At 39.1% G+C, this 12551-nt stretch overlaps 1 protein-coding gene across 1 annotated transcript in view; it reads left to right on the top strand.

The window, feature by feature from the left end:
- PARP8 (poly(ADP-ribose) polymerase family member 8) overlaps positions 1 to 12551 on the top strand; it is a 123803-nt gene that overhangs the window by 95495 nt on the left and 15757 nt on the right. Inside the window, exons 16-22 of the mRNA XM_085043262.1 lie at positions 5680 to 5805; positions 7431 to 7496; positions 8799 to 8866; positions 9173 to 9221; positions 9986 to 10098; positions 10266 to 10338; positions 11241 to 11310. Coding sequence (XP_084899388.1) covers positions 5680 to 5805; positions 7431 to 7496; positions 8799 to 8866; positions 9173 to 9221; positions 9986 to 10098; positions 10266 to 10338; positions 11241 to 11310 — 565 coding nt within the window. The remainder of the gene's footprint in view (positions 1 to 5679; positions 5806 to 7430; positions 7497 to 8798; positions 8867 to 9172; positions 9222 to 9985; positions 10099 to 10265; positions 10339 to 11240; positions 11311 to 12551) is intronic.

Raw genomic sequence — 12551 nt, 5'->3', positions numbered from 1 at the left:
AAGGCAGCCATTGTAATTTGGAGATAATTCACATTTATTTTCACCTAATGAGCCATTACTACTCTCATGCAATTAATAAGTTACTTCCTCTTCATGGTCTTGGGATGCAGGGATCCACTGAGCATCTGTTGTTTCAATCATTAAATAGCAGTGGGAAAGCCCTTACTGATGTCACTATGTAGGGTTCTTTCTTCTTCTCCAGGATTAGGAATTTAATATAAGCTTGCTTCCTGACTCTAAATTCAGTTATTGATGTAGTTATAACCATAGCACTGTTTTGTTAAAGTATTTTAAACTATGCTTCCAAATCACTATTTAACTTAATGTTTCATTAAAAACAAAAGTTAAAAGATCTTGTGTTTAAGGTCCCCTTAAGATCTTAAGTTAAAAGTTAACACATCTTAAGGAAAAGTACACTTGTCTCCAATTTTCTGGTTACTGTGCTTCTAAATACTAAACAACATGGGTTTATTTGGAAGGGCAAACCTTCAGTTTATTTGACTTTAACTAGTAGTAGTGAGTATATTCAATGGAAATTAACTATTCAAGTAGGTGCCTGGATACAACCATGAGCATATCATCAAAGGAAGAAAGTTCCAACAGTCTGCACCAGCTTCCTCACTTGAGAATATGAATGTGGAATTGGAACAGCAGCTCTTCATCTGATGTCTGAAGACCATTGGATAGCTATATTTGCAACATCTAGATACCAAACACTGGGATAACAGTTTAGGCTTGTAAGAAATGGAAAGAGGTGTGCAGATGAAGCCCCACCTCTTCCTCAGCCTGAAGTCCTGTGAGACTTATTTTTTTTAATTCAGGCACTTACAAGTTATATTATGTGTACATTTAGAGTCGTAGAATCACAGAATAGTTTGAATTGGAAGCGACCTGTGAGGGTAATGTATTACTATACCCTGCCATGAGCCAGGACAACTTCAACTAGATCAGGTTGCTGAGAGCCCTGACTTGATCTTGAATGTTTCCAAGAATGGGGCAGCTGCCATGTGCCAGTGTTTTTGCACCCTCACTGTAAAAAACTTCTTCTTTATAGTCTGTGTCTCCCTGTTTTAGTTTAAAACCTTCACCCTGGTCCTATCACTGCAGGTCCTGCTGAAAAGATTTTCCCCATCTTATCATCCCTCTTTAAGTATTGAAAGGCTGCAATAAAGTCTCCCAAAAGCCTTCTCTTCTGCAGGCTGAACAATCCCAGCTCTCTCAGCCTGTGTTCATCAGGAAGGCATTCCAGCCTTCTGATAATTTTTGTGGGCTTTCTCTGGACTTGCTTCAACAGGCGTATGTCTTTCTTATGCTGGGGATCCCAGAGCTGGACACAGTGCTCAGGTGGGGTCTCAGGAGGGCAGAGAGGCAGAATCCCCTCCCTCCCCTGCTGCCCACAGGGCTCTGGATGCAGCCCAGGACATGTTTGGCTCTCTGGGCTGTGAGTGCCACAGCCAGAGCGTGTCCAGCCTCTCACCCATAGCACCCCCAAGTCCTTCTCAGCAGGGCTACTCTGGTCTGTTCATCCCCAGCCTGTGTTGGTACCAGTGGTTACCATGACCCAGGTGCAGCACCTTGCCCTTGGCTTTGTTGAACTTCATGAGATTCCCATGGGCCCATTTCTCCAGCTTGTAAAGGTCCCTCTGGGTGGTTTCCTGTCTTTCATGCACATCAGCTGCACCGCTCAGTTTGTGTAATCTGTAAATTTGCTGAGAGTGCACTCAATCTCACTCTCTGTTATTAAATAGCAGTGCTCCCAATATTGCCCCCTGTGGGACACCACTCATTACCAGTGTCTATCAGGGCACTGAGACTTTGACCTCTACCATCTGGATGCAACCATCCAACCAATTCCTTTTTCACAGAACTGTCCATCCATCTAATTAATCTCTCTCCTATTTAGAGAGAAGGATGTTGGGGGGGACTGTTTCAAAGACCTTACAGAAGATCCACTGATGTGGTCACTGTATCACAGAAGGCCGCTGGGTTGGTCAGGAAGGATCTGCCCTCAGTAAAGCTGTGCTGGCTGTCCAAAATCACCTCCCTGTTCTTTATGTGCCTAAGCACAGCTTCTAGGGGGATTTGATCCATGACCTTCCGAGGCACAGAGGTGAGGCTCACAGGTTGGTAGTTTCCAGAGCCCTCCTTTCTACCCTTTTTAAAAATGGGTGCAATGTTTCCCACTTTCCAGTCATCTGTGACTTCACCTGACTGCCATGCCTTTTGAGTTAGCGTGGGGAGTAGCTTGCCAGCTCTATCAGCCAGTTCCCTGAGGATTCTGGGATGCATCTTATCAGATCCCATAGACCTCTCTATGTTCACATTCCTCAGGGACTCTCAAATCTTATCTTAACTGACAGTGGGAAGCACTTTGCTTTCCTACTTTCTGTCTTGAGCTTCATCCACTTGAGAGGTGTGGGAAGGGGAGACTGCCAGTGAAGATAGGCAAGGAGCTGTCAAGTTCCTCAGCCTTCTTATTGTCTGCTGTTGCTGTTTTGCCAGTCGTGTTCAGAGGGGGTGTACTTTCTTTGACCTTCCTTTTCACTTTCTTTTCACCTTCCTTTTGCTCACATGCCTTCAGAAACCTCTTTATCATTCTTTGCATCCCATTTCAAGTTCAGCTTCAGTTGCACCTTGGCTTCCCTCACCCCATCCTGACACAAGCAGGCAATGTCCCTATATTCTTCCCAGAACATCTATCCTTGCATCCAGTGTCTGTGCATTTCCCTCTTGCCTTTTAGTCTGAGCAGCAGGTCTGGAGTCATCCATGCTGACTTCTTGTCTTCCTTTCCTGATTTCCTACACATGGGGATTGAGAGCTCTTGCACTTTATGGAGGGCATCCTCAAAGATCTGCTCCCTCATCCCTGAATGGAGTTTCCCAGGGTCCTATTGAATAACTCCTTGAACAGCTGAAAGATCACGTTCCTAATATTAGGAAAGAAGTATTTATAAACTTTTTTAAGTAGGGCTAACTAAGTAGAGGAGAGTTGGCCCTGGTTAGGTCTCACTCAGTGCTTTATGTAGATATCACTGTTGCAGGCATATGCAGAGCTTGCTGTAGATCTTTGGAGTACCTCTACATTTACAGAGCTTTGCTGTAGAGTTCTGAAGTGATTACAACCTTAAGAGAGCTTAAAAGTGTTGGCTAAGGGGGTTTGTCTGTTGTTCCATTTGGACCTAGGTGGCTAACTTCTGCTGAGTTTCACTTTGGTTATAGCATTGCAGCCAGCTCACTATATTGGATCTGGCTCAGCCCCCCATTTTTGTTTGCAGAAAGAATTCATCAGTTATAGAGCTTGATCCGTCTGAGCTCTTTTTTTCATTAGTTTAGGACAGTGTGAATCACAGCACAGACTGTCAGCACAGCAGTTATTTCTCCAACAGGGCTCTCCTAGCAAGCCTAAGCTGACTAGTAAAAGGTAGGTGTTCGCATTTTCTCTGACTAATCCTCCTCCACATCATTTTGTCTAGTGAAGAAGCCTAAATACAGGTTCTCATCATTAGAAATCACATCCTGTTCTTTTCTTCTGTGCTTTCAGCTAGTTTCCTAAGGTGTACAACCCTACTTTATCACTCCAAATAATCTGATGGCTTCTCCTTAATAACAAGTGATTGTACTTTCTAAAACTTCCCAGACTGAACTCAGGTTGCCTTGTATTAGTCATATAGGCAAAATGCCTGAAAATTAGATGTCTGATTTCTTGATAGTTCATACTCCCTGTAAAGAGTCTCTGGAGAGTGAGAGGCACTGTCTAAGGGTCTGCTGTCATAAGAGGAATTGTCATCAGCAAGTGGTTTTTTGTCCTTCATGCAAGTATTTTAATCTTTATTTATTTACTTCAGTACCTCCAGTTAAGGAGGAGGAGTTTGCCCCCAGTTTTAAGGACATCTGCTAGATCCACAGCCCTTCCTATTCCCAAGGAATACATATGCAAGCCTGTATTATAAGGTTTCTATTAGATTTACCTCCCAGTTTAAGTTGTTTTGCATTGCATCAACTCAAAACAATAACCTCAGGGTAAACAAAAGCAGAATTGGAAACAATCTAGGAGTCTACAGTTTTTTTAAAGGAGGGCTTAGGGATGGTGTTCTGAGTAGAACTGTGCCAGTTTTAAGACAGCATCCCATCATGCAAATCATAAAGCAAGACAACTTCAAGTCTCTGCATTGACCCCAGATGGTGACCCCAGATCACCCCTCTGATCTGGGGTCTCAAACAGCTCTTCCCTCAGAGTATTTTGCGACAGCAGACTAAGAACTGATTCTCAGAAACAGTGTGTGCTTATGCTCAATTTCGTGGTAATACATTTACAACAGTGACAGGTCTGCTGCCTCATCTGGATGCTGGTCTGCATTTTAAATGCTACTGCATTTGCCCTATTCTGAAACATTCATCACAGGTACTGATAGTATAAACTGGAAACTAATCAGAGAACCATTGGGGAAAGGATCATTATTTAAGTAATTTCATTTTTCAATGTATGTGAGATACTTAGTAACTGGAACTAACAGAATCTATTAAAACTGATGGAGAAAATTGTCCATTCATGCTGAAGGAGCAGAGGAGAATGGCAACTATATGACTCACCATAGCATAGTTCTTTTCCCCTTTCATCATTATTCTTATTTTCATTCTGCTTCTCTAAAGGACCATAATTTTTTTCTATCCAAATGATCAGATACAATTGCAGATGTATAAAATCTTCTAGAAGAGTGTGAGCTGTGAGATAAGATCTGATCCATGTGGAGCAGTGGGAGGAACCAGGGATATCTACTAACTACAGCTTGTCTCAGCTTTTCTTTTCTTTCATGAAAAAGTCTGTTTTCACACAGGAATCTTTTCAGAAGGCACAGAAAAAATGGGGAAATGAATTAATCTGCAGCTACTTTTTAATGTAGCAAATTTGGATTTCATTATAAGCTAGATTTACATTTCACAGCTGCCAGAAAGCTGCTCTCCTATTGATGTATTCTATTTTTGACCTCTGAATTATGTATTTTGAAACCATTACATGGGAATCCATATCTAAGTGGTTTGTGTGCTTATGTGCACACATGTGAATACATGTGTGTGTGCAAATTCACACATGATCCTGTGGAGAAATTGTGAAAATCGTAGGTACTCAATGAAGTATTGTAACTTTGAACAACAGGATGGAAAGAAGAGTATCCCCCAGTGTGAGCTTTGCAAATGACTCTTAAATCATTGCAGTATTCTCGCCTTAGCAGAAGCAATGTTTTCAAGTGTTTCTCTGATTACAGTCTTCAGGAGAAGAGCAGGAAGTGGTACAAATTTGACAGACCATTCCTTGTTCTTGAGCAAAATTTTTCACTGGCATGTCTATAAAGATCCAGCACAGCTTCATTTCTTTAGTGAATAAATTTGACACGGGAATTAATGTATTTGATATTATAATACCTTTAGGACAAGGTACTGGTCCTACTATTATACACCTACTTATGTGCTACGGCTGAACCCAAAGCCTGTTGAGGTCAGTGGAAAAAGTTCAGTGCTAAACCATCTCCAATGAGTAACACAGTTTGGGCAATATTGGTAACAATGAAATATGGTATATATAAAATGTGTGAAAAACTGTGTAACAAAGACTGGAAGATACAAGATAAAAGTACATCTTTTGAATAAACATGTAATAAATATATCTTTCTTTATCCCCAGGTGGTTGATCTGTTAGTATCCATGTGTCGGTCTGCATTAGAGTCACCTAGGAAGGTTGTCATTTTTGAGCCATATCCTTCTGTAGTTGATCCTAACGATCCTCAGATGCTGGCCTTTAACCCCAGGGTAAGTAGTTAACTTTAATTATGTCAGCGCTTGGTTTTAGTCATACATTAGATTTCAAAGCAAAGATTTATTATGGAGTAGTCTCTTTTATTACAAGAAACACAGCTCCAGAATATAGCACAAGCATGTGAGTGTTTTCAAAACTTTGCAGCTTCTATTAACTGTCTTTGAGAAGGTATTTGAGTATAAACTTGTCCTAGTGCTGGCCAGGACAGGGTTAATGTTTACACTAGCTGGGATGGGGCAAGGCTAGATCAAGAGTTTATTCTATACCACCTCACATCATTGCTGGGAGCAGGGGAAAAGGAGTCTCTTCCAGGGAAAAGGGTTCCCCTTTTGCTTGGCAGAGGAAGCAGCAGTTTGTTGCTTGTTTTCTTATCTCATTGCTGTTGCCACCTAATTGTTCTTATCTCCACCCATGATCTTTACTTTTGTGCCTCCCAATTATTTTCTCTAGCCCACAGCAGGGCAGAAGGGGAAGAAGGAGGAAGGGGAAGAGGAGAGTAAGCAGTGCTTGGTTTCAGTGGGAATATTAAATTGGAGAAAACCATTCCTAAACCATGACAAAACTGCAGGTTATGTTAAAGCCAAGAAACTCTTCTAAGAGACAAATTCTCGATGCAAAATTTTATATTCTAAGTGTCTTTCTCTCAATGTGCACGTTGGATGTGAAAAGAAAGAAGGTATTTGAGAGATGTAGGTCACATAAGGCAGGGTTTTCTTTTCATTCTTACAAGTGTCATTGCTGTCATCTCATTTTCTCACTGCAAGCAGTTATTTCCTTATATGTAATTTTATCAGATGTTGACATAATAGTCAGGCTTTGTACAGGCATCAATTTTGAAGTAAAGGATTGTGTTTGCATTACCTGCTCCTTGGGATCCAAATGCTTTCCTGTCAGGAAAGCGATGAATATTACCTCTCCCTTAAGCCATCTCCCCAAAGGCATAGAGGAGAGCTTGGCATGTCCTGCACTGGGATGCATTTCACTCCTTCTGAACAAAGGCCTGCTAGCAGTAGTTGTATCTCAGGAAAGGCTGAGGTGTTCTGTAGCATGTTGGCAAGTCCCAAAGATGGGAACAGTGGAGCTCCTGAAGGTGACATGTCATGTGGCATGGATGAAGCATGGGCTGTTAACAGGTGGATCTGTCTGGTAAAGGGTCAGCAAAGATCAGCATGAGGCAGAGGCACCACTGAAGGACCTATTAAGCTTTAAAGAGCTGTTAGCAGAGGAAACACATCTGTTTATATGCATTTTATTTAAAATATTTTGGGGCTACTGCATTGTTTATCTTAAGAGCATGTTGTCCAAATAACTGGACAGAACTTGTGTTTAGTTACAAATATTTGTTTAAAAATGAACTGATTTTTGGAGTGTTTTGGAGATCCCAGTGAAATTCAAAGAAAAAAGATCATAACAATATTTTTTCAAGGAATTTTTGTGGGTGATGAATGAGAGTCTGTGTGTGAGGTTGGAGTAAGCCAATGGTAGAAATTTTTGAAAGAATTGATTTGCCCAACATTTCTCCTAGCTTTGGTTTTGCACATACTCAAAGAATTCTGTTTTTTGTAGAGTCAAAGACTAATATTCTTTGAACTTAATGGTTTATTTTATGCTGCATCAGAAGAAGAACTATGACCGAGTCATGAAAGCATTGGACAGTATCACTTCTATCAGAGAAATGACACAGGTGAATTTAAAAATATTTACCTAACCTAATCACTGTTTCTAAACCTTGAAAGATGTTTTATATAACTTGGGTGTGATGGGTCGGGAAGTCAATGGTATAATCTCTTTCCTATACAGCTGCAATAATATTAAAAAATGTGTGTTCAAAATAACAAACCTAGAGTATCCCTAGTGGCAGTCAAATAAAAGGAATGAAGTCGAGCTCTGAACTTTTGAAGTTTAAGTAAGAGATAATAACAGCAGAATGGGACATTGTAATGAGGTAATCACCAACCACTGCATTTCTGGAACTATCAAAGCTAGAGACCTTTACTTCCAAAGCAAAAGAAGTTGATTTTGTGTCAATATTCTGAATGATATTCAGAATGATATTCAGAATGGTATTTATTTCTATTATAGCAAAACTTTCGGTCAACTAAGTATAGATGGGGACTTGGAAGGTTGGGTCTCTTGGATTTACTGCCATATTATTTCTCATGACATATTGGATAGTCATATATCTGTTTATTGTCACACTCCTTTCCCAAACAACCCAGCTGATTATAACTGGTTGTTTAAATCACTCCCATATATCTTGCTTTTTCAACTGCTGTAAATGTATCCTCATGATAGTTTTCAGATCTTTCTCTATATATATTCACAAAGTACTTTGGGATTCTGGATTGAAGAATATATAGAGAGGAATAAAATAAATTGAAAATTAGAATTCACTTTTTTTTGTTAATATGTGTAATATCTAATAAAAATCTAAGAAATCAGGTGTTTCTATTATTTCTTATGATGTCTTTTAAAAATAAAAAATAATTACCGTTTGGGTTTTGTTTTAATGTTAAAGTAGGTCTTGGACTAATGAGTTTTAAAGGGATGCTTTGAATAGTGATTGAAATCAAGAAAGGTTTTCAAAGAAATTATAATATGACGTGGTATTTATACCTTGAAATGGTTAAAAATACCGAAGTAGATTATTTTGGGTTACTTTGAGTGACTTAATTTTGTGAAGTTGCAGTCCAATTTCTTGATCAAGAGCAAAATGAAAATAGATGTCTTCTGCTTTTCTCCCAGAGATCACCAATGTTTGCTATAATATAGTCATTTTGATGCTAATTATATGCTTATTATTTTACTCCAGGGAAAATAATTGCTATATTAATTCTTGTTGTCAAAACACATTTGTAACTCTACAATGCTGTGTATCAGTAAAACTGTGATTTAAACCTAATAGTGTATTCATTTTAATAGATGAAGTAATGGGCAATGTAACATATAAATTCAACCTAGAAATAACATAATTGCTCTTTTCTAGGCACCTTACTTGGAAATAAAGAAGCAGATGGATAAACAAGACCCGCTTGCACATCCTCTTCTACAATGGTATAAAATTGATTCAAATAAGAACATAATAATTAAAGTACCATTTGTAATGAATAACCACTTGACCAGTGTAATTTGGTATAAGGTCACCCTAAGAATTAATGTTGATATTTTCAACTGCAGCTGTTCTGGACTGTTTCTGGACCTCATCTGAGTCCTCTGACCTCATTTTCTAGTTAAGGTTTGGCCTACTTCTGTCTGATGGTTTAAAGGCCTCAAGCTGGCTCCTTCGTGGTGGCCATTCATAACACATTTTTAAGAAGTTTGGTTTGGTTACCATGTCTAATCATCTATTTCTTATTTTAGGGTTATTTCTAGTAATAGATCACATATTGTGAAGCTACCGGTGAATAGGGTAAGTGTCTGTGGGTTATCTATTATTTTCTCATTTCTTACGGCTTCTATTAGCATTTTGGGTGGGAGTTCACTAGCAAAATGTGGGTGTCTGCATTCAAAGTGATTACATGGACTCCTTTAATAGACAAGGGAGTAAAATAGGTAGTTTCAAGTAATGATTTTTAGAATCATGTGAATATCTGAAATAGGTCAAGGAAATAGTGTTCATAAAAAGCCTATTTGAGGTGAGTAGCTCAAAACCTTTTAGTAATCTGAGATTAGGTGAGAAGAACATCACTTTTTTGTTTTGTTACCGTATAGAAGATTAGATGCAGAATTGCACAGAAAACAGTGCACACAAACACGATCTAAACAGGAGGTCCACATATAAGTACACCTTAAGAGTAAAACTCTTGAATTGTAGGGCGATGTGTGCCTCTTATCCTCTGATTAAGGGCATAGTAATCTGCAGCCTTCCAAATAACCTTAATTCAAAGCCAGCTCTGATCAGAATACCGTGATGATATTGTTCAGTTTAATTACTAGAGCAATTTTAAACTGAAATCTAGTTTCAAAAATTTCTGTATGTTTCATAAACTGAAAGATGTTTTTACTCTTTGATTTTAGCAGGAAACTGTGGAAGTGGGACTAGTTCCAGCTTAGTTCATGTAGTTATTTAGATGCACTCATGTATTGTGTGCAAAAGCATGATATCTTAAGGATTTCCATAATACTTTCATATTAATCAATTTCTCTTCACATATGCACTGTTATATTTTACAGCAACTGAAGTTTATGCACACTCCCCACCAGTTCCTTCTTCTCAGCAGTCCACCAGCCAAAGAATCCAATTTCCGAGCTGCTAAAAATCTCTACGGAAGTACCTTTGCATTTCAGTGAGTACATACATTCATAATAACCAAAGGTTATTGAAATGTCATGGGGTTTTTTTGGTTCTGGCATTTGAGGTTTGCAGCTGTGAATCTACTGTTTTAAAGGATTTCTGATGTCGTTTTGCATTTTATGCTGTGAATTTTACTGCTTTCTTTTTCATTTTACTCAGTGGTTCACACATTGAAAATTGGCATTCCATCCTGAGGAACGGCTTAGTTGTTGCTTCCAATACAAGGCTGCAGGTAAACAGACAAAACAGGCTTTAGCTAACCTGTGCATGCTTGATTACGTACTCGCTTTGGCAAGCTTTCAAGGGCTTTCATTCTGGTAGCCACAGAGGGGGGAAAAAGGGATGATTTCAAATACCTTCTTGCTTCCTGGAAAAAGTGCTTTTCTGATGCAATTAAGATGAAGTAATGTGTCTGCTAAAACGTCTCGAAAATCCCTTAGCTAGAATCAGAGTTTTACGTTGCCGAACAGCACCTCCAGGAGGCTTCGCTCTGTACTGCTTAAAGACGGCTGCAAATGAAAGTTAAAGCTGCCTAAACTGTCTCCATGTCACAGGATCCAGAAACATGGTAGATTTACAGGAACTGGATTTGCAGTGCTTTCTCTGCTCCTCTGGTTTCTTTGGGAATGCAAGCACAAGTGTGCTGGCCAGAAGGGATCTGTTGCAAACTTCTCAGAGTGAATCATCAGGAGATGGCTATTGCAGAGCAAAGGAGGCACTATGAGAAGGACTGGGGAGCTCTAAAGCAGAGTATTTTAGCATTGTGGTTTTGACAGCTCTCCCTAAAGCTGAGTCCATGTACCTTGGAAGAGGATCCCAGGGTGTATTTGGTCATGTACAGAAGCACTCTTTGTAGGCATCTTCCATAGTAATAAGAAATCTAAAAAGAGAAACCACAATTTTGTATATAAATCTTAAGTAAAATTGTATTTGGGCATCTGGACATGCTTTCCAAGATATACAATGTTTTAGTTTATACTCAGGGCATGATTTTTTAAAAGACTTCTTTAAACACTGTTAATTACCTGGTAGTAAATTAGTAGGGTGGGAAGATGCATTACAACCTGTTCCTCTAATTATTATTTTGTCCAGGTAACCCTATTAATGCTAAATAATCACTCTGCTCTTTTTCAGCTCCATGGTGCAATGTTTGGAAGTGGCATCTACCTTAGTCCATTGTCAAGCATATCATTTGGTTACTCAGGTGATATTTATAAATCACTCTGAAGTTGGAGAAATATTGGGGTGTATCTTACTCTACTGCTTTTCTTACCGGCTTTGCTGTTTAAACGCTATATTCAATTTTATCTTTGTCAGCAGTGATTTAATTTATTTTAAAAACAGAGAATCTTGGTTTTTGTATAAATTATAAGAAATTAGAAAAATTCCCTTGTCCTTATTTTTCAAGGTGCTTAGAATTCTTAAACTGTGCTTGAGGCAAATATTAGCTCTTACTGATTGCTATGTTAAGTAGAGGAGATCTGGATGATTCAGTTGAAATCCAAGTTCATGATTTTTGTCAATACCTGCCTAAGTCTGTGTAACTTCACCTGTGAATTCATGGTCTTTTATGATCTGATCTGACAAAAGAAATATTCATCAATAGACATGCTCAACCTTGCATATTTAAGAGTATTTCCCAGTATCACCATGTCAGGATTACACAGAAAGTGCAGTTCAGCCTGTCTGTTCTAGCCTGAGGAGGGGAAGGAGCATAATTTGTGCTACTAGTGAATCCTAAAGTGAGTTGTGCAGAGTTTTCCATATACAAATTGACGACACACGGATGTGTATCTTGAGAAATTAAAGAGATTTTAAAATAGGGTGACTTTTTCCTTTAGTTATGTGGTATATACCGTTTTCTCACATATGAAAGTGCAGGTATTCCGTTTAATTTGTGTTTGTGTGCATATAGATGATTCTGAGGGTTTTAGTTATGCTTTCCAATACTTGGTGGTTTTAGGAACTCAATATTTTTGAGCAACTGTATGTGGAATTTCAACATCAGTTATCTGTAGATGTACTTTTAGCTTTTCAGAGATTGCATGAGCAGGAATACTTCTTAGGACTCTCTAAAAGTGCTGGTTGAAGTATCATTATCTAGCAAAATGCCTTTCTTTTTGGACAATACTGCTTTATCAACTTCAGTGAGTTACTGCTCCTCTCTCTGCCTGTCTTGGTCCCTTCCATCCTGTCTCCTTCAGAAAGTAGGCCTGTGTTCCTATGAAGTGTGTAATCCTTGATGCCAGTAAAAACCACAGAGGAGTCCTACACATCCTATTCCTTCCAAGAGCTAGACTTCCCTACAATCTAGTCTGTGTTTGCAAAGTGCCAAAGAATGGATGTGTTCAAGGTCAGGTTAGGTGGGGCCCTGAGCAGCCTGGTCTAGTGGAAGGTTACTTACCTACACTGCCACTTAACCCATGGCAGTGGGGTTGGAATGAT

The sequence above is a fragment of the Lichenostomus cassidix genome, chromosome Z (assembly GCF_008360975.1).
Source record: "Lichenostomus cassidix isolate B80296 chromosome Z, HeHo_3.0, whole genome shotgun sequence".
Classification (NCBI taxonomy): domain Eukaryota; kingdom Metazoa; phylum Chordata; class Aves; order Passeriformes; family Meliphagidae; genus Lichenostomus; species Lichenostomus cassidix.
The sequence above is the reverse complement of the archived record's forward strand: the minus strand, read 5'-3'. Positions and strand labels throughout refer to the sequence as shown.